This window comes from Anguilla anguilla, chromosome 5, assembly GCF_013347855.1.
Source record: "Anguilla anguilla isolate fAngAng1 chromosome 5, fAngAng1.pri, whole genome shotgun sequence".
Taxonomy (NCBI): Eukaryota; Metazoa; Chordata; class Actinopteri; order Anguilliformes; family Anguillidae; genus Anguilla; species Anguilla anguilla.
Genome location: NC_049205.1, coordinates 58053323 through 58075807, shown reverse-complemented (window position 1 = coordinate 58075807; position 22485 = coordinate 58053323). Strand labels below are relative to the sequence as shown.

The following is a 22485-nucleotide window of genomic DNA, read 5'->3' as shown; positions in this document are numbered from 1 at the left end:
ACATCGCTCCGATTCGTCTTCAGATTCGCTTCGCTCGCTGGGTCCCCCCCCCCCCCCCCCCCCCACGTCCGTCCCCTCGCCCCCCCCCCCCATCTGGCTCGCCGTGACAGGAGCGACAGAAAGAAAGCCAGGGAATGGAGGAGAGCGGGCAGAAACCCCTCTAAATGGAGGAAAATGGAATGATAAGTCCCATTTGGGCCGAGGAACGAGGGATGAAGACGATGGTGATGAAGACGCGGGCGATGAAGTCGCGGGTGATGAAGACACGGGGAATGGCGGGAAAGCGACAGAAGTGTCACCCGCCAGGTCCCGCGGCGATCTGGTTATTTATTTATTTTTAATTTTTGAGCGGTTAGGAGGGTGCATTTCACGTTCAGATGGATTTGCCGTAGTTCAGCTCGTAATTCGAACAGCGCCGTCACTCCACTCGATACCCAATAAAAAGTGCAGCCATTTTGGGGTTTCATTATCCCACCCGGTTCAAAGCAACTTTTTCACCCCATTTTTTCATTTATTTCCAGAAGAACTAAATGAAAGAGCTGAGCGGAGCTGCCCACCGGACTCAGGGGCTGGAAAAAAAAACAGCATTTCGCTTTAAATGATAAAATAAAGGAAATAAACAGGGCGGTGGAGATCTAGCACTCTCGTTTTCCGGATCGTTCTGGAATAAACGGCCGTGAAAGCAGGAGACGCGTAACGAGACTCTCGACTGAAGACGCCAGATTAAGGCTCCCAAATAACACCCACCAACAACACTATCACAATACCAGCATCATACTGGAAATGCAGCTCGTAAGGAAGAGAGGGAGGGAGGGAGAGAAAGAGAAGGAGAGAGAGAGACAGAGACAGAGAGAGAGAGAGACAGAGAGAGACAGAGACACAGAGAGAGACAGAGAGAGAGAGAGAGAGAGGGACTGAGAGAGAGAGAGAGAGAGAGAGAGAGACAGAAACAGAGAGAGAGATAGAGAGATGTTTGAGACCCATCGGAACATATCTGGACTGCTGAAGAACAGAAACCGAGCTCCGAGCTCTGAGCGTGTGCGGAAAACCTCGGGGCCTGCTGGGAATCGTAGTCCCTCCCACCAGCAGCGCCAACAAATGTTTAATAAAGCCCGGGTCACATGAGTCCACAACAAGAGCCGCAGCCTCCCCTTCCTGCGCTTAATTTAATATAACGATAATTTAAATAACCATTTGCATACTGGATGCACAATCTCCTCGCGTTGCACAAAACATAATGGCTCCCAGAGAAGCCATTTATGCAGTAGCGCAGCCTTCTCCTATGGTTTAAATTACTCAAACAAGACCATTCCAACCGTACAAGTGTAAATTAAGGAAATTCCAAAGTCATGACAGCTATGCCGCACACCCCCCCACCCCCCCCACCCCACCCCCTTTTTGAAATACGCGAGTTGGAATCGTTTGATGCGTCCAATCTGAGGTTGTGATATTGATTGATGGCGTTCAGAAGCGACGCTGGAACTGGAGAGGGAAGACGCGGAGAGAGAGAGAGAAGCGTGGGATTGTGGGAGCGAGCCGCTCGTAGCGACCGCGTCTGTCATCCCGACCCCGGCCCGCAACCCCGCCAGCGCCGCTCTATAAATCACACGGGCCGACTGAAAAGCGCTTTATAAAACACAAATGTGTGAAACCGCTTAGACTTTACCCCCCCCCTTACCCCCACCCAGAACCTCCGCTCACCAGCTGTGACTAGTAAAAAAAACACCTCAGAGAGGTTGACCCCTCATTTTCTCACAGAAGTGAAAGAGAGAGGGAGGAGTGGCCATGGTGGGGGCGGGGGGGCATTTTTTATTTTTAAAAAAAAAAAAAAGCTGCATGTCCTGTGTTCATCCTGTATACTATGTATACTCATTCCTGGAGGACAGAGCACACATCTGTATTACGGTGGATGCACCCTGGGACAGATAAATAAATCATTAAACACCCACCCCCCCCCCCTCCCCCTTGATAAACTAGTCACGGTGATGTGGAAAAAGGGGGAAGGCGAGGATGTTGCTGATCCTGATGGACTTCGCGAGCAGTCCATTTCCTGTGAGAAACGCGGCAGTGACAGTGTGTGGTGGTGCACACTGCAGGAGGGGGTGGGAAGCAGAGCTGTGATTGGCTGATCGGTGTCAGAAAGCACTGAGGAGGGGTTTTGAGGAGGGGGGGGGGGGGCGTTGAAGGCTGTGAGCATAATGACCCCCCCCCCCCCCCCCAACTTAACACCCCCCAGCCTCATCAACCACTTCCACCCAGCCATTCGAACACCTTCATCTTTCCGTTCTTTCATATTTTTCTTCTTGATTTATCATCTTTTCATACAAATAAAATGAAGCCATAATGAGGAAACAAGGTGTGAAATGGTTTCTTCCCAGAGATCCCCCCCCCCCCCCCACCCCCCCAAATAAAAACCAGATGACACCCCAGGACCAAACTGCTTAATTACAAAAGGATGAAATCTTCAAGCCTACATCTGGAGAAAACATTGCCCCCAGCCCCCATCCGCCCCCCCACCCCACCCATCCCCGAAACACAGGCAGATTTACGGGTCCCAGGCCAGGGCCCTGGACCGCGGCAGACGGCAATTAGGCGAAAAATAAGACGCTTCGATGGCCCTCCATCGCCACGGGGGCGGGGTTCACGCCCATATTTTGGAACAGAGGCCAAACGGTTTAATTCGGGCCCTACTGTGATTGGACCGCGATCAATGTCTGACATCATGAGGCCGTGTATATGTATGTATGATCTCTTCATATAAATACGATGTATTTGAGAGAACAGAGAGAGACATAATTAACATTAATACGTAGAACAAAATAAAGACCTTTATGGTCCATGGCCAATTTCATGTGTTTGTCATTTAGACGGTACACTTTTCTTTCTCTACTGTGCCTGTTTACCGTAGTTGAATTTGATATTGCTTATCTGTTATCTGTTTGTCATGTCAGAATATGCTTTGGCAATGGAAGTGCTCCTCGTCATGCCAATGAAGCTCATTTGAGAGAGAGACAAACAGAGATACAGACAGAGAGCAACTTAAGCTCATGTGCAATCAATGCAACAAGAAGTGTAAACATACATTTTATTAAAACTGTAACGCAGGCCTGACAGTTAGTCATGTAGGTGTGAACATGCAGGACACGGGAACAGGACCGAATCCCACTGATTATGACAAACCTTCACAGCCCATTTGCCGGGCCCGAATTTATCCGTCCCGGGACGGTCCTCAGCAGCCCAAACACAAACAGACCGGGGGTCCCTGTGCGCCCGCCCCTCCCGCCCCCTATCCCGCCTCCTGCATGGAGAGCCGGTCATGGGACGTCCCGAATGGGGAATCGAGCGCAGTCTTCCACGCTAGCCGCACTGAGGCCGCTAATGCGGTCGCTAAGGAACTGCGGTCGCTAAGGAACGGCGGTGCAGACGGCGGCGAGCTGGTCCTGAGCCCGGCCCCTGCCTCTCTCACCGTCCTGCTCCAGAGCGGCCCAGAAGAGCCGGGATTCTCACCTGCTCAGTGAGAGGCAGGAAGTCTGCCCTCTGACCCCAGGCCTAAAGGACCAATCAGGATCCGATATCTGACATATAGCTCCTACCTCGTTTGTTTTCCTTTTTTTGGCGAGCACGCCCGGAGGAGTAACCCTCCCCCCCTTATCTCTGAGAAAGGCGGATACCTGCCCAACACCACCTTTACAAGATGGAGCCCAGACACAGCACTGATCTAGATGATATACAAAACAGCCCCTGGTCAGGCCTGTGTGTGTAGGGGTGAGTGTGCGTGCATGCGTGTAGGTGTGTGTGTGTGTGTATAGGGGGGAGGGTGCATGTGTGTGCATGTGCATGCATGTATAGGGGTGTGTGTGCGTGTGTGTGTGTGTGCGTGCATGTATAGGGATGTGTGTGTGTGTGTGTGTGTGTAGGTGTGAGTGTGCATGTGTGCGCATGTGCATGCATGTATGGGGATGTGTGTGTGTGTGTGCGCGCGTGCATGTATAGGGGTGTGTGTGTGTGTGTGCGTGCGTGCATGTGTGTAGGTGTGTGCGGGAGTGTGTGTAGGTGTGTGTGTATAGGTGTGCGTGTGTGCAGGAGGTTAGGGAGGAAGGCTTGGCTGAGCAGCATGTTTAGTTTTTCAGGCTGGTTGGATTGAAGATATTTAACCTTCCACAGGGCTGCAGAGAGGACCACCCAGCGGCTGGTCTCTGCCTGCTCCGGGAGCAGCGGCTGGTTGCCATGTTTACTCCTCTCCAGAGCAGGAGAGGGGGAAGGAAGGGAGAGAGAGAGAGAGAGAGGGAATGAGAGAAAGATGGGGATGGGAGGGTTTCACACTCCCTGTAGCCACACCCTGCTTGTAGGAATGCGGGATTGTGGGTAAGTGAGAACTATCAAGCCCGCAGCCAATCAGACACTCCTAACGCAGTCAGCTGCATGATCCCTCACCCACCCCCCCACCCCCCCCTCGCCCCACACCAGGCGCCATAACCGCACGCTCTGTGCTGATCAGGCAGAGGATAAGAGGTTCGGACTCTTCCTCACACACCAGCGGGAGTGAGCCTGTCTGCTCACGTCCAGCTGCCCAAAAAACAAAAACAAACAATCATTAATGCAGCAGGAACTCAAACTCCCAGCGTACCCCGACACGAAACAGCCTAGCGCGCCCAAATGAAATGAAGCAAATGAAACGGAACAGTCGTGTTGAATGCTCCTACCCTGTGGGTCCAGACAACTGAGCGGCTACTTCTGCCAGACACACACACACACACACACACACACACACACACACACACAGACACACACAGACACAGACACACACACACACACAGACACACACACAGACACACACACACACACAGACACACACACACACACACACACACACACACAGACACACACACACACACACACAGACACACACACACACACACACACACACACAACACACACACACACACACACACACACACACACACATTGCGGGTGCAATCTCAGCAACGGCAGCGAAACTAGGCCCGGGTTACAGACAGACGTGCCAGGAGTGGGAGTTGTGTGTGTGTGTTTGTGTGTGAGAGTGTGTGTGTGTGTGTGTGTGTGTGTGTGTGCGTCGGTGGTGTGAGAGTTGTGAAATTCCAGAAGACTGCCAGAGATTGAGGGGGCCCACTCACTCGCCCACTCAAGACTCCACCCCCAAAACATCACCACACCCCACCTCCGGTGCTCCCGGCCAATCAGGCTCACGTCCCACTCCCTTCTCCCCTCCCCCTCCCCTCCTCCAGCCCTGTCTCAGCCCCTCACTGACATTTGGGCTGTTTCAGAGGCCAGACACCCCCACAGCCCTCCAGCGGGCAGCCTGCCAACGAGGGTGAGGAGTGGAGGGTGTTCAGTGCAGAGAGGTCACCCACCGAACAGAATACAACACACACACACACACACACACACACACAGACACGCATGCATGCACGCACACACACGTGCCCCCAGGTCTCTACCATGTCGACAGTGTGTCTGTAGCACAGGCTACATTAGCACCACAGTACCAGTGTGTCTGTAGCACAGGCTATATTAGCGCTACAGTACCGGTGTGTCTATAGCACAGGCTATATTAGCTCCACAGTACCGGTGTGTCTGTAGCAGAGGCTATATTACTGCTACAGTACTGGTGTGTCTGTAGCATAGGCTATATTAGCTCCACAGTACCGGTGTGTCTGTAGCAGAGGCTATATTAGCGCTACAGTACTGCTACAGTACCGATGTGTCTATAATACAGGCTATATTAGCGCTACAGTACTGGTGTGTCTGTAGCACAGGCTATATTAGCTCCACAGTACTGGTGTGTCTGTAGCAGAGGCTATATTAGCTCCACAGTACCAGTGTGTCTGTAGCACAGGCTATATTAGTGCTACAGTACCGGTGTGTCTGTAGCACAAGCTATATTAGCTCCACAGTACCGGTGTGTCTGTAGCACAGGCTATATTAGTGCTACAGTACTGGTGTGTCTGTAGCACAGGCTATATTAGCTCCACAGTACCGGTGTGTCTGTAGCAGAGGCTATATTAGCGCTACAGTACTGCTACAGTACCGATGTGTCTATAGTACAGGCTATATTAGCGCTACAGTACTGGTGTGTCTGTAGCACAGGCTATATTAGCTCCACAGTACTGGTGTGTCTGTAGCAGAGGCTATATTAGCTCCACAGTACCGGTGTGTCTGTAGCACAGGCTATATTAGTGCTACAGTACTGGTGTGTCTGTAGCACAGGCTATATTAGCTCCACAGTACTGGTGTGTGTGTAGCAGAGGCTATATTAGCTCCACAGTACCAGTGTGTCTGTAGCACAGGCTATATTAGTGCTACAGTACTGGTGTGTGTGTAGCAGAGGCTATATTAGTGCTACAGTATCAGTGCGTATGCAGAAGAGACTTTATTAGTGCTACAGTACTGGTGTGTGTGTAGCAGAGGCTATATTAGCTCCACAGTACCGGTGTGTCTGTAGCACAGGCTATATTAGCGCTACAGTACTGGTGTGTGTGTAGCAGAGGCTATATTAGTGCTACAGTACCGGTGTGTCTATAGCACAGGCTATATTAGTGCTACAGTACTGGTGTGTGTGTAGCAGAGGCTATATTAGTGCTACAGTACTGGCGTGTCTGTAGCAGAGGCTATATTAGTGCTACAGTACTGGTGTGTGTGTAGCAGAGGCTATATTAGCTCCACAGTACCGGTGTGTCTGTAGCACAGGCTATATTAGTGCTACAGTACTGGTGTGTCTGTAGCAGAGGCTATATTAGCGCTACAGTACTGGTGTGTCTGTAGCGAAGGCTATATTAGTGCTACAGTACTGGTGTGTGTGTAGCAGAGGCTATATTAGTGCTACAGTACTGGTGTGTCTGTAGCAGAGGCTATATTAGTGCTACAGTACTGGTGTGTCTGTAGCACAGGCTATATTAGCGCTACAGTACTGGTGTGTCTGTAGCAGAGGCTATATTAGTGCTACAGTACTGGTGTGTCTGTAGCACAGGCTATATTAGCGCTACAGTACTGGTGTGTGTGTAGCAGAGGCTATATTAGTGCTACAGTACTGGTGTGTGTGTAGCAGAGGCTATATTAGTGCTACAGTATCGGTGCGTCTGCAGAAGAGACTTTATTAGCACTACAGTACCGGTAAGTCAGGGCACAGCTTTTCCTGGAAGCTCAGCAACCTTTTTCCCCACTGAGGGCTATTACTGAACAATCACAGACCAGCCATGATAATTAGTAGAGTATCTCTGTCTAAATGAGTCTCTCTTAGCCCCCCCCCCCCCCCACCCCGCCCCCCTCCACCCCAACTCCCCCCCTCCTCCTCCCCCTCCCCCTCACCACCACTCTCTCTCCTGATTGATGTCTGGTGGGCGTGTGCCAGCCACGCGATTGGCTCCAAACAGCCAACTGAACATTCCCTCGCGAATTTAACTTCAAATTACCCGCGGTTATTTGTTTTTTTCTTCTTCTTCTTATTATTATTATTATTATTATCATTTGATAATGAAAGCGATTTTCCACAGGCTGGTGGACATCCATATCTACTTGTCATGATTATCACGGCTGCTTTGATGATGCTCAGGACGGACGCGGAATCGATCCCGATCGCCGAGATCGTTAAAGCAGAGGTTACCACGACGACGTTTCAGGGTCTGAAACCGCTCTGGAAAAGCGGGCTTTCCGCTATTGAATTTCACCCGCGCGTGTGTGTGTTAGTGCGCCGCGGGGCTAACGTGCTAACGCGCGCCGCGGGGCTAACGTGCTAACGCGCGCCGCGGCCGCGCTCTTTGTCTCCCAGTACAGGGGGAGCTGACGCGCTTTCCCCGCGTGGTCCCGGGGCTGCTGGGAGGGTTTCCCTGGGTTCGAGCGGCGTCCCGAGGCAGAATGCCAGCGCGGCGTCCCGGGGACAGCCGGTCCCGCGCGCGGTTAACACAGAGACCCGCTCAGCGTAAACAGTCTGCAGAAGCAGGGGGCGGGGGGGCGGGGGGGGGGAGTGCGTGAGAATTTGTGCGGTTCAGTGTGCTCAATGGGGCAGGAGAGGGGAGGGGTCAGGGAGGATTTCATGGGTAAAGATCTCCCCGGGTGATAGTGATGGCCTCTCCCCCTCTCTCTCCCTCACTCTCTGTTCTTGTCTGTCTGTCTCTCTCTCTCTCTACCTCTCTCTGTCGGCCTGCCTGTTTTTCTCTACCTCTACTCTCACTCTGTCTGTCCCTCTGTCTCTCTCTCTCCTGTCTCTCTCTCTCTCTCTCTCCCTCTTCCTCTCTGTCTCTCTCTCCCCGCCGGGCTGGGCTGCATCTGGAGTGGATTTTGTGCGAGCAGACACTGAGGAACATGATTACATTCAGTTAACTGCACTCTAAACTGATTATGCATGTGCCAAGCTAATGGACTACATTTGCAAGAGGAAAAATAACATCCAATCAATCTCAATTACTGCAGACCGCACCGGCCCCCGAGACAAGGAAGGTAGCCAGCTAACCCCACTCCTCCTCCTCCTCCTCCTCCTCGCACCCATTTCCTGCTGACTGCACCCCTGACTTGGCCTCTCACCCCTCCCTACCTGGACCGCGGTGTCTCCTGTAAGACTGAGACCGTGTCGGACGCCTCCTCGCCTGGACCGCCAGGTTCCACTTCCCGCAGCGTCCATCCAAGGCCTGCGTTCTCCACAGGGGGGTCCCGTAGGTACTGTAGGGGGGGGGTCTGTGATCTCAAGCTCAAACCGCACCTCTCCCCCCTTGGTCCACAGTCCTTTTAAAACTTATTAAACTTTTGACGGGGGCTTCCTGGATGTCTTTGAGCCTGGGTCGGGGTCCCGGGTTCAAAACCGGTTGAAAACCCCCTGATCTAAGGGCCAAGTATAAAACTTGGAGGATATGAGTTCTGCTTTCATCTACTTTGAAGCACACTGTGCAGTAAGGAACCGTTTCACCCTAACGGGGGCAGAGGTACCGCGATCTTAGTGCAGGACCCGCCAGTTTGAGAGCACCCCGCTTGGCGAGGGATGCCACCCCCTCCCCGCCCCCGATCGAGCCGATGTCCCGGGACGACTAGGGCGGCGTTCCCGTGTATCCCAGCTCGCACAGGGAGCCGCTCGGAGCGCCGAACCCCTCAAAGCCGTCAGTGGGCGGGGTTTCTCACATGACGGCCAGGGGTCAAAGTTCACTGGGGAGGACCGGGCGGGGGGGGGGCAGAGACGGGGAGAGGGGGGGGGTCCAGGGCCCGTCGGCAGTAGCGCCGGGGCGGGAGGGAGCGGGGGGGAGGGGGGTAAGGGGCGGAGCCACTCTCCATGCGGTGGTCCACGCTGTAACCGCCTCCCGGTCTCACCATCGCGGGGCTTTTCGGAACATTCCGATACGTGATGTGGAGGGGGGCAGGGGGCGGGGGTATATTTAGAAAGCCCTAATATGGGCTACATACCACAGACTCTCAAATTATCCTGTCCACCTCAAGTCCTCAGTTTAAAGCTCGCTTTTTAATTCCAGTAATTACAGGTTTGGGTTAGCATGGAGCCGCGCGCACAAAGGACCCTGCTTAATGCGAACCAGTCTGATCCGGGCCGCCGCCGTGTCCAAGGGGCTCCCACATCTTACACGGCTGTTTACGCCGGCTCCCTGATCGAGTTTCATCCCCCAAGAGGCTTTTAAAACAGAGAGAGAAAAAGGAGCAATTTATATCGAATTTCTTTTTTTGGGCAGGAATAAATAAACGCGCGCCTTCGCGTTTCCCAGCAATCCCGTAAGGCAGCGGGGCGTCCGCATCGTGTCGCCGGGGCCTCTGGGACGCTCCCGGCCCGTATCGGTCATCCCGCCGGGCCCTTAAATCCAGCAGGACCGGGGAACCCAAAATACGGTCTGAGGGGAGAGCCGCGGCAGCACCAAGGCTCGGGAAACAGGGACTTATTACCGGTGTGTGTCACCGACCCGTAAAACCCGGCTATAACTTGGGACAGGTTACGAACGTCTTCGTCTGGGCTCTTCAGCGGGTCCAGACGGGCCAAGCTTCCACAGCCTCCTCACAGAGGCACCCCCGCTCCCTGTCCCACGGGCTGTCCCGTTGAGGAGCCCAAATCTCGAGGAGCGGCGATGGAAAACCAGGCCGAGCACGACGCCGCTCTCTTGGTGTCCTCCGCAGGAAGTGCAGGACGTAGCCGCACCAGCGCACACTGACTGCAGGAGAAGCTCCCATCGCAATGAAGACAGTGTAAATACAGCCTCTTAGCCTAAAACAGGCCTTCCCCATCACACTCTCCCAAAAAGACCAGGCTCTCTCACCCATTCCCCTCCTTTCAGAATTCACTACAGAGCACGCAGGTCCAAAAATCTGGAAGGTGACGCACAAAACTAACTATAGATTTCTGGAAAATAACAGTAATACGCAGTTTTTAAACATTAAAATCCATTTATTTATTCCCCTTAATCGCAGCACAGGTAATGTTTAATTGGGGGAAGGTGAGGTCCTGCATGCAGATGTGGGGGAGGGAGGGCAGTTCCACCGGGGAGCGTTTCTGAGAACCCACCGCCACCCCCACCCCCCCGGCACGCGCGGTTGCCAGTTTGGGCTAAACCCAGCGGCCGCGGACACGTGGGCGAGAGCGGGTAAGTGGAATGCGGGCGGTTGGATTTATGGCCGTTCGTTGGGGGGGTGGGGGGGGGGGGTTCATCCGTTGGCCATTATGGGATGATTAGAGGAGCGGGTGAAGCTCCAGGTCCAGCGAAAAATCAATACGGCTGTGGAGAGCGAGCCTGCCTCAGCGCTTCCAGGGCCGCTGGCGGGAAGGCTTGTCTTTTCGCACGTCTCCTCCGCCTATCCCTCGCCCCCCCCCCCCCCGTCACAAACCCAACTCCGCCCCCCCACCCCAAACAGCCACAACCCCGGATAACACAAAAATCATGTCCTACTGCACTACCTGCAGACTCCATCTCTGGCCACATCACAGGTAATGAGGTGAGGGGGGGGGGGGGGGGGGGGGGGGGGTTCAGTAAGTTTGGAGTGGACCAGGCCTCTAGCAGTGTGTCTGTGACTACGGGGGGGGGGGGGGGGGGGGGGGATTACCTACGTGGGTCCGTGTGTCACACGACTCATTTCAAGGGTTCCTGGCGTAACCACGGTGAGAAATACCAGCCAAATAAAACTTAACAGCCTAACGGACACCCAAAGGCCTTCGCTGGACTCTGGCGGATTAACTCGCATCATTTGAATTGCAGGAGACAGAGTAGCCCCTGGTCTGGGGGTCGAGTGGGGTGAAAGGTGAAGGGTCGCGCGGGGGGGGGGGCGCTCACCTTGTAGAGCTTGAGGCTGGCCTCGTGGCGGGAGTTGACTGTGTGCAGCCGCAGCTTCTCCAGGCTGTTGGTGTAGTAGTCGCAGGCGTTGCACTTCAGGTGGACGGGGTTGCCGATGGCGACGCACTTGAGGCGCCACTCGTTGCCCTTGCCCCCCTCCTTGATGTGCGCCACCAGCTGGTACTTCTGCACGTGCTTGTCCGTCTTGCAGTGCAGCTGGAAGTTGGCCTTGAGCTGCGTGGTGTAGCGGCACAGCTTGCACTGGTGGGAGTCGCCCGCCGCCGCCCGCCACTCCTCCTCCGGCAGGCTGCGCTCCGCCCCCATGTGCAGGCCCAGCACGTCCAGGTTGTCGGTGGTGAAGCGGTTGCACACGGCGCACTGGAAGAGCTTGAGGGAGGGGTCGCTGGTCTGGGACAGGCTCTCCCCCAGGGTCATCAGCTCCTCCGACACCAGCTGGCCGCCGCCCAGCCGCAGGTCCACGGGGATGTCCCCTCCGACTAGGGAGAGAGAGAGAGAGAGCGCATCCACACAGACAGAGAGAGAGAGAGAGCATGCACACAGAGAGAGAGAGAGAGAGCATGCACACAGAGAGAGAGAGAGAGAGAGCATGCACACACAGAGAGAGAGAGAGAGTGCATGCACACAGAGAGAGAGAGAGTGCATGCAGAGGGGGAGAGAGAGATAAGAGAGAGAGAGAGCATGCACAGAGAGAGTGAGAGAAAGAGAGCATACAGAGAGAAAGAGAGCATGCACACAGAGAGAGAGAGATGAGAGAAAGAATAAGAAACCACGCATACATATACAGAGAGAGCGAGAGAGACAGAGAGAAAGAGAGAAACCGCACATACATACACATAGAGAGAGAGAGAGAAACCGCACATACATACACATAGAGAGAGAGAGAGAAACCACGCACACACACAATAATTAGTTACTTATGTGTTCAGCACATTTTTGCATTTTCATTTTTGCGTTCTAGTTTGCACTATATATTTAAGGGATTTCTGGTAATATATCTCCTTTAATGTTCAGAATTTGGGCTGGAAGAGTCAGTTTCAAAGGGGGGGGCAAAGGGGGGTCAGCGCACTGCTAAAAATGTCTCTGTGTGATCCTCCCTGAGGGTAGGAAATTCCCAAGGACAAAAAAAAAATCCCAAAAAACTGAAAGGTGTTGGGTTGGAGCTCTGAGCAGAGGAACGCTCCGCTCCCTGGTTCCAACATCCCCCTGAGGACGGTGAGCAGGCCCCTGTATTTACGCTCCTAATTTTATCAAATCAAGATTACTCCTCCTCCTCCTTCGAGCCGGGAGAAAGAGAAAAGCTTTGGCTCCTCGCGGGACCAGACCCCTCGCCCCGCGGGAGGACGGATTTACACCCCGTCCCGTCCCGTCCCGTCCCGTCCCTGGCCGGTTTCGGAGTCGCAGCCGCGCGCTAAATCAACTCCAGAAGACCAAAAGGCAGGTCGCTTCATTACGGTGGAGATGCGGAGCGTTTCCAAGCTTCCCGTCCTGCTGCAAATCCAAGCCAGCCTTTTCTGTTTAAGAACAATCCGCACCTCCCCGCCCTGCCGACCCCACCCCCCCCCGCCCCCCTTTTTGGAGTCTTCCCGGCCCAAATCGCCGCTAAATCAATAGACGCCTGCCCGACTAATCCGGCGTAGCAAACTCAGGCCAGATTCTGTCCGTCTGAAAAAGGAGCAGGAGAGAGTCTGAGAGTTGGAGCAGAGGGGATGATGGGAAGGAGCAGGGTGTGCTGGGAGTTAGCGCCTCTGCTCGCTGATCTCTGCTCTGGGCGGCGGCTGACCCCGTCTGGCTCGGCGCTGAATGAACTCCAGCAGCATGACTCTTACTCACTGCCGCGGTACGCAGGCCGCAGTCAGGCCCTCCTCCATTACCTGAGCTCCAACAGCCTGGAGACCAGGAGCTCTGCTGAGCCCTCAGATCACCCGCTACTGCAGAGCTACGCCTAACGCCTCCCTGCTCTCCTCCTCCTGCTCTCTCTCTCTCTCTCTCTCACTCTCTCTCACTTTCTCCTCTCTCTCACTCCCTCTCTCCCTCACTCTCCTGCTCTCTCTCTTTCTCCCTCAATCTCCTGGTCTCTCTGTCACTCTCACTCTCCCTCTCTCTCCTCTCTCTCTCTCTCTCTCACTCCCACTCGCACATCTGCAAACACACACGCATGCACTCACATGCTCACACTCACACTCACACTCACACTCACACTCACACTCACACTCACACTCACACTCACACTCACACTCACACTCACACTCACACTCACACTCACACACACACACACACACACACACACACACACACACACACACACACACACACACAGGGATCTCGAGCTGGGCTGTGGACTCAGTGCCCCCACACAGGAGTTTAAACTCCTCGTGTCAGAAAGCCTGGATAGATGTCCATGAATCGGTTCGGCCTCTTAGCCGGGTGTGTAGGCTTCGGTTCCTGCAGGCGAGGGAATACGGTAATCCTTCAAGATTATGACTGACTTCCTGTCCGTCTTTTTCAGCGCTGAGATACGACAAAAGGAAGAAATACAGAACTCCGGTGCTTCCCGCTCCAACAAGATCTATAACGCAGTAAAGGCTGGAGCACTTCAGCTGAAAGGTTTATATAAATCTGGGGGAAAATATTCTTTAATGCGCAAAAGAAAAGAAGAAAAAAAGCGAGGGTTGCACATAATCTGGAGGTTTAAGTGTGAGGTGTATAAAGCGGGTTTATGTGAAGCTGGGCGAAGTTCACCGGCTTTCGCAGGATTTCCGGAACAGTCTTTCCCAGGTGTGGCGGTACTGGGGAGGCGTAGCGGACGGCAAAGCCGGGCAAGGCTGTACAAAAGGGCACAAGCCTGAAGCCTCCCCAGTCCAGCCCGCGCCGCAACGGAGCAGAGCATTCTGGGTAAAACTGCGAGCTCCAGCCGGTTCAAGGTCTGTTATCAACTGGGCACCCCTGAGCAGTCAAATAGGACAAGTAAAAAAGTCCTGATGAGTATTTTAGTCCTACAGCACACTGAGTCTCAATATCTTTTTTTAAGATATAAAATATTAGCTTGTTTTACAGTTACTGTTTCCTTGACATGAGAACTTTTCTCAGCCCGTAGGTGAATCTTGAAATGAGTCAAACCGTCTCACCTCATTGGCAATATTTTATGTCTTATTTAGCAAAAAAAGAGTAATTTAAACAACATTTTAGGTCTAAATATAAGACTAAAATACTTATTTTATTTTTTTTGCAGTGAAGTGGTGGTGCGAGGCGGCAGCATGGCAGGGAGAGTGGCAGGATGTAGCATTCCAAAGATGGAAGGCTCTAGAAACTTGTGCACGAGTGTTTGCCTGGGCACCTGCGTGTGTAATTGTGTGTGTACGTGTGTGTGTGTCTGTGTGTGTGTCTGTGTGTGTGAGCACGGATGCGTGTGTGTGTGTGTGAGCATGCATGTGTGTGTGTGTGTGTGTGCGTGCGCGTGCGTGTGTGTGTGTGTGTGTACGCGTGTGTGTGTGTGTGTGTGTGTGTGAGCACGGATGCGTGTGTGTGTGTGAGCATGCATGTGTGTGTGTGTGTACGCACGCGTGTGTGTGTGTGTGTGTGTGTACGCACGCGTGTGTGTGTGTGTGCGTGACGACCGCAGCCTGTTCAGGCCCAGCTGCAGGCGTGTGGGTGCCTCTCTACGACGCGCTCGCTCGGCGTTCCTCTGCACTCAAAATGAGCCAGATGGCAGCAGGATAAAAAAAAAAAAACATTCGTCACAGCGATCAACCCCCCTTGCGTCTCTGAACTGGCGACCGCTCGACACAAGCCTGCGTGAACCTCGGGCTTGTAGCCGGCCCGCAGAGGCCCCACATCCACTCACTCCGCCCTCCCCTTTTTCAGACCCAGATAAAATTTATAGCTGCAATTACCAAGTTTTTTGGGGGGGAGGAGGGAGGAGAGGGTGAGAAGAAGCGGCGGTGAGGGAATATGACGCTAGCGGCGGCCATGTTTGGCGGGAGGCCCGAGGACGCGAGTGCACACGGCACTCCATCAGCGCCGGCCGGCCCCGTCGCCCCGGCTACCGCGGGACGATACCGCCACGGCCGCCGTGACCCACATACACAGCCCCTCCCTGGAATAACGACGCCGCGTCCTCCTGTGAGGAGAGAGAGTGTGTGTGTGCGTGTGTGTGTCTGTCTCTGAGTGTGTGTGTGCGTGTGTCTCTGAGCATGTGTGAGTGTGTGTGTGGGCCTGTGCATGTATGTGTCTGAGTGTGTGTGTGTGTGTGTGTGTGCATGTGCGTGCGCGTGTGTGTCCTCTATTGTCAGAGCAGGCCTCTATTCTCAGGGCTGGTCTCTATTCTCAGAGCAGCCTCTATTCTCAGGGCTGGTCTCTATTCTCAGAGCAGCCTCTATTCTCAGAGCAGCCTCTAGTCTCAGAGCAGGCCTCTATTCTCAGGGCTGGTCTCTATTCTCAGAGCAGCCTCTATTCTCAGGGCTGGTCTCTATTCTCAGAGCAGCCTCTATTCTCAGAGCAGCCTCTAGTCTCAGAGCAGCCTCTATTCTCAGAGCAGCCTCTATTCTCAGAGCAAAGACAGCCGTGTTACAGGGACAAATGGAGCCACTTCCACAGCACAGCAGAGAACAGCTGAGAAGAGGCGGGGTCTGGAAACCACACCCCCACCCATCCAGTTTGAAGTGTCTCCAAGTGGGGGGGGGGGGTTGGTCTCTCTCATCAAGGCTCTTCTCCTTTAAATTGTCCCCACTCATTTTCTCTCTCCCTCTCTCTCTCTGCTACTGCCAACAAAAGAAACCTCGCAGAGTTCAGTAGGCCAGGCATGCCCTGGGGCAGCCAGTGGGAGTGGAGAGAGAGAGAGAACAAGAGGGAGGGACAGAGGAAGAGCGAGAGGGAGAGAAAATGAGAGGGAGAGGGAGAGAGAAAAAGGCCTCATGTGCTCTGGACTCATTAACCTTTGACCTCCTGATGCCCTCGGCGTCCTGCTGGTTCAGTATGAACACAGAAAAGGGGCATGAACAGGCAAGACCCCCCCCCCCCCAATGGTGGCAGGAAAATGGGGCTCCCATCTGTTGGAACTGCGTAAGGTGGGCCTGCTCAGTCCTCACCATGACAATGAGCGTCAGGAATAATTTCAAATCCACAAAATAAAAATTTAAAAAAGCTGCCAAGGTCTGGCAGAGCAGAATTCAAAAGAAAAACTTTATCATGTGTGGACGGGGGCAAGCTCACACAAGCGCTATTGTATTTCTGTTTTTTTTCTTTTCTTCCTGCCTCAGACTACACGTTATTTATTTTTGCTCAAATCAAACACAGCTGGGCTTTTGGAAATAAACAGCTGGCAGCGAAGCCGGGAGAGACTCCGCCCTGCTGAACTCCAGCTGAACTGAGGTCAGAGAGGGCGTTCCCTCTGCCCCGAGCACTGGGCCCGGGGGGGGGGGCTGCAGTACTGCCGAAAACTGGGCGGGGGGTGGGGGAGGGTGGTCTCACCGAGGGCGGAGCCCATGGCCGCCATGCCGGGGTCCAGGTGGAAGCCCCCGAGCAGGTACTGGGCGTCGGCCGAGGCGGGGTCCATCTTGAGGCCCGGGGGGAGGCTCATGTTCTGGGCCAGGTAGTACTGGTAGAGCTCGGCCTCGGAGGGCGGGGGCAGCCCCCCCAGGCCCAGGCGGCCGTGCTGCATCTGCGTCACGTTCTGCTGCAGGAGCATCATGTTGTGCATGTGCTTCTCGCTGGTCATGTGGATGCGCAGGTTGCGGGCCACGTTGGTCTCGTAGTCGCACACCTCGCAGCGCCACGTGGGCTTGCTTTTTGGCTTGGTGGGGGGGGAGGGGGCCCCGCAGGCCCCGCCCGAGTGGGGGGCGGACTGGGCGGCAGCGGGGTGGTGGTGCGGGTGCGGGTGGGGGTGGGGGTGGGAGTGGGCGTGGGAGTGGGCGTGGCCGTGACCGTGCCCGTGGCCCGGGTGGTGGGCGGCGGCCTGCGCGGCGGGGGGGACGGGCACCGCGCCGGCCCCGCCCCCGGGGGTGTGGCCGAACACGGGGTCGGTGGAGGGCACGGTGCCGCCGTTCTGCAGCGTCTGCATGTTGTTCAGGTGCTTGTCCGACTGCATGTGGATGCTCAGGTTGCCCTTGGTGGTGGTGGAGTAGTTGCAGACCTCGCAGCGGAAGGGCTTGTAGCCGCAGGTGTAGCTCTCGCCCCGGGCCAGGCGGGGGTGGCTCTGGCCGCTGCTGCAGAAGGCGCAGGAGCCCCCCGAGTCCGGGTGCTTCTCCTTCATGTGGGCCTCCAGGGTCTGCTGGTACTTGTAGTGCCAGTTGCACTTGGGACACTTGAGCGTCTTGCAGGAGTTGCGCGAGTGCATCATGGTCATGTGACCGCCCAGGGAGCGGGAGGAGCCCAGCACGGTGTCGCACTTGGGGCACTCCACGCCGCTGGCCGCGCCCGCCCCCAGCCCCGCCCCCAGCCCCGCCAGGCTCTGCGGGCACTCGCCCGCGCCCGCCAGGTCGCAGGGCGTGCCCGGGTGCGGGTGCGAGTGGCCGTGGGCGTGCGGCGAGGGGTGCAGGTGGTGGTGGTGCAGGTGGTGGTGGTGGAGGTGGTGCAGGTGGTGGTGGTGGTGCAGGAGGGCCCCGCCCTCGTCCTCCGCGTCGGCCGGGCCTTCGTTTGGTTCAGGAGCTGTGGCACTGTCTCGATTGGCACTTTCGTCGGCGGCCGCGCCGCCGGGCGCGGGGGAGGGGGAGGAGCCGTTGGAGGCGCAGGCCGGGCGGGGTCCTTCGGCGTCATCGTCGTCGTCGTTGTCCCCGCCCCCTCTTTCGACGGACGCCACCCCCGCCGCCGAGGTTGCCGTGGGGACCCCGGGCCCCTGGCAGTTAAAGCTCAGAGGGAGCTCAGCGCTCCGTCCCCCGCCGTCCGTGCCCACGCCCCCTTCCGACGGCAGGGCGGGGGCGAAGGGCGGGGTGGGGGTGGGGGTGGGGGCGGGGCTGGCGGAAGGCCGGAGAGCACCGGGCGCTGATAAAGGAGATTTGGAAATGCTTTGGTTTGAGACGGCCGCTTCCCCCCCATCTCCGTCGCCGCGAGCCACCAACGCCGCGGCGCCACCTTCTTCTTCTTCATCGTCGTCTTCCTCCTCCTCCTCCTCCTCCTCCAGTAACAGTTCTTCCTCTGCCTCCGAGCCCACCCCCGCTCGGGGCGAGAGCTGCTTGGCCACGTCCCCCAGCCCGGTCCGCTCCGGGCTGTCCCCCACGCGGGGGCCCTCAGTGCCCGCGGGCCCCTCTGCTCTCCCTCCCTGCTGGGACAGGGTGCTGGAGTCTTTGGCAGGGCCCGGGGCTGAGCTTCGGGAGGGCGACCCCCCCACAGTCAGGAGGGAGCCCAGGGGTCCCGGCTGGGAGCCCGAATCTGAGTCTTTGCTTGAGAGGGACTCGTTCCTCTCTCCTCCTCCCCCCCCTCCTCCACCGCCGCCCCCGTCCCCGGCCCCCGCGTCCAGGTGCACGCCGCTGAACGTCCCGTAGAAGCTCTGCCCCGAGCCGAGGGGCGGGGGGGCGGGCGGGGCGGGGGAGCTCTTGTTTTTTGGTTCCAGGAAGCTGATGAGGGGCTCCTTGTCCTTCCCGATGCCCTGGATGATGGCGGAGGCGTGCCCGTTGCCCAGGAGACGGCGCTCCTCCTCGCTCAGGGTCATGCGGTGGTCGTGCACGGCGTGGGTGGCGAAGGAGCGGGCGAAGCCGAAGGACAGCTTGCACAGGAAACACATGAGGATGGGCTTGCCCTTGCCGTAGAGGGCCAGCCCGTCGAATTTGGAGAAATCCACGTTGTTGGGAACATCTTTGGATACGCAGGACCTCTTGGCAGACCCGTCGCTGTTCAGGTAATCCTTGTTGCTTTTGTGCCGCACGTCGAAGACGCGGAAACTGTGCAGGACAGGGCTGGGGCCTGCCAGGGCTGAGGTATTGGGGAAACCTTGGTCTGAGGGGCCGAACCACTTCCTGAAGGAGGAGGCTATGTGGAACGTGTTGATGATCTGGGGGTACACCGAGGAAGAGGAAGAGGATGAGGATGAGGAGGAGGAAGAGGAGTTCCCGGCGGGGTCGCCCGTCCGGCCCGAGGCGGGGAGGGAGTTTTGGGGGAGCAGCCCGGGGGCCGAGCCCCCCCCGCTTTGGATGAGCTGACTGAGGCTCTCCACGATGTAGGCCGAGCCGTCCGGCTGGTAGACGATCTCTCCGGCCAGGTTCTCCACGTCGGCGCTGTCCTCGTCCTCCTCCTCTTCCTCCACCTCGTCCTCCTCCTCTTCCTCCTCTCCGTCCTCGCCCCCGCTCTCGGCGAGCGCCGCCCGTCGTACCCGCTGCTGCCGCAGGAGGGTGGGCATGGCCCCGCCCCCCGGGGCCAGGGGCAGCCCCGTGAAGGGCTGCAGGCTCGGGAAGCAGCTGTCCATCTCCATCCCGTCCAAGTCGTCCAAGTCTTCATCCTCCTCCTCCTCCTCTTCCTCCTCCTCCTCCTCTCCGCAGCTGCCCCCTTCCTCCTCCTCTACCGCCTTCTCGACGTCCTCCTCCTCCTCCGCCTCCTTCTCCTCCAGCCCCTCCCGCCTGGTCTTCTGTCGCCGGGGGCCATCGTCGCCGCCGGGGGCGGAGGAGGGCGGGGTTCGGGTCCTCACGCCCTCGCGGTGGGGCGTGGCGCGGGCGGCCTGGAGGCGGGCGGGGTAGGGCGCGGACAGCGACAGGGGCTCCGGGGGAGGGGCCTGGCCGCTGGGGGGAGGGGCCTGTGCGTCGGGGCGGTCCTGCGGCGGCGGCGGCGGCGGCTGGGAGGCGGAGGCGAGCCCATCGTCAGTCCCAGAAACGGCGGGAGACTCACAGCGTTCCATGCTGATGCCCGCATGAGGCGCTCATCGCATCCAGGCCTGGAGAGAGGGGGGGGAGGAGGGGGTGGGGGGAGAGAGGAGGGGGGTCCTTTTTAATTCCCTTTTATTAAACACAAAACACTCTGCAGACACATAACAGCAAATCTTATTAAACGCATACAAAAACAAACCCCACCCTTCACTCCTCTGTCCCATCCGTGACCCCCCCCCTTTACTTAAACCAGGAATTAAAAAAAAAAACACTGAAGAACCAAGGAGCAAAAAAAACAACAAAAAAAAACAAATAGTGATACAGAGATGGAGGAATTGGGAAATGGGAAACAGACAAAGAGAGAAAGTGGCGGAGAGGGAGAGAGGGAGAAGGAGACAGAGAAAAGACAGAGAGAGCGAGAGAGAAAGAGGAATGAGGTGAGAGCACAGCAGAGACCGTCGTCTCAGTTACAGAAGCACCGCCTTAATTAAAGCAATAGCAGGTAATTGTAAAGAGAATGCTGCACATGCACATAGGTTCTGCTGTACCGTACACCATCATCAAATGACAACTTCTCCTGTTTTTTATTTATTATTTCCACTGGTCAGGGTACACTCATAAAGACATGGTCTCTACATTCGACTGAGGGCCTGGGGCATCTGTAGTGTACACTACAGCTCAATGAACACTTGCACAGCTGAGAACTGCGTAACATTCCTGAGTCACTTTTTTTTTTTTTTAAAGACAAATCAATGCTGGACAAACATGAAATTAGGTAATTGATACATCTAATTCCCACTCGTTTGTTACATTAATTAGCCACAATTAATATGAATACACACAGACACACACACACACACAAGTCAGGACCCCTAAACACAAGTAAATAAACAGCGCAGGGTAATGTCGGGGCCGAGACTGAAACTCAGACGTGTGTGCTGATTGGCTCTGCTCGCGCCAGCCGCCCGAAAGCCGCGTGTCTGAGACGCTCCCCCCCCCCCCGCGGGACGGTGCGGGACAGTGCGGTGCGGGACGGCGATTCGGCGGAATGTTCCGGCGCTCCCCCGTTAGTGAACCCCCCGGTCCAGCGGGGGCCCGGAGACGGCAGGACACACGCAGAACAGGCTGAGCTAATCGCTGGATCACACGCACGCTGGGCTGCACTGATTGGACGGCAGGCAGGAGGGCGGGCAGGCGAGCGGACCTGAAACCGATAACTCCGGCCCGGCCTTTCACCTCCTCCTCCTCCTCCTCCTCCTCCTCCTCCTGCTCCTCCTCCTCCGGCTGCTGCTGCTGAATATTACATGAGCCAAGTTTCCCGGCAACCGCTCCGCACCGCAGCCCGTCCGATTAGCGCTAGCGCTAGCCCCGCCGCGCGGCTTCATTTACCTGCTCGTTTACTTACGCATGCAAATATCAGGAGCAGCGCATGGGTGTGTGTGCACACAGACACACGCGTACACACTGAACATGCACACACACACACACACACACACACACACTGCACATGCATGCACACACACACACACACACACACACACACTGCACATGCACAGACGCACACGCACGCACACACACACCCACACACTGCACATGCACACACACGCACACACACTGCGCATGCACACACACGCACACACACTGCGCATGCACACACACACACTCAGACACTCAGAGACAGACACACACACAGACAAAGACACAGACACACACACACAGACACAGACACAGACACACCAATGCACATGCACGCACACACACGTGCATGCATGAACAGGCACGTGTGCACACACAAACACACACACAAACACTCAGATACACACGTGTATGCACCAACTGGCACGCAGACACACACACACACACACACAAGCCTTTTATCTTTTATATTATCTGTTTTTATTGTTTTCTCTCTCGCTCGCTATTTTGCTAATTACAACAAGTCAATTAATTCCCGAAAATCATTTTGTAAATGGAGTGTATCAGTGGCACAGATAGAATTTTGATAATTTGATAGGGAGCTTGATTTTGAAAAGATATTGTGTGAGGCAGCCTGGAACGAAAAATCACCCAAAAGCTTTCATGGAGAGAAGCGAAGAGCTCTCAGTTGCCGGTTTTTACAGTAAATGTGTAGTGAAGGTCTCCGCCATTTTGTGCCAATTTGATGATGTGTTTCACTGCACACATAGGTCAACGCTGCTGATATTCCCCACTGTCAGCAGAATGAAGGGTTAATTCAAATCTGACAAGTTTTTATTCACCTGAATTAAAGCACTTTAATTAGGCAATCCTACCCCCGTTAAGGTAAACTTGGGCTGCTGGGTAGCTCAATCGGTAAACAAAATTTTTTTTAAAGGACTTCAGAGTCAGAGGATGGGAAAGCATGTTCAAAA

At 55.8% G+C, this 22485-nt stretch overlaps 1 protein-coding gene across 1 annotated transcript in view; it reads right to left on the bottom strand.

Moving 5' to 3' along the window:
* LOC118228188 (zinc finger homeobox protein 3-like) overlaps positions 1 to 19884 on the bottom strand; it is a gene marked incomplete at its 5' end in the record, with an annotated part of 35436 nt that extends 15552 nt beyond the window's left edge. Inside the window, 3 exon segments of the mRNA XM_035419525.1 lie at positions 8570 to 8694; positions 11289 to 11785; positions 16776 to 19884. Of these exon segments, the coding sequence (XP_035275416.1) occupies positions 8570 to 8694; positions 11289 to 11785; positions 16776 to 19884 (3731 nt within the window).
* Positions 19885 to 22485: the final 2601 nt, after the last annotated feature.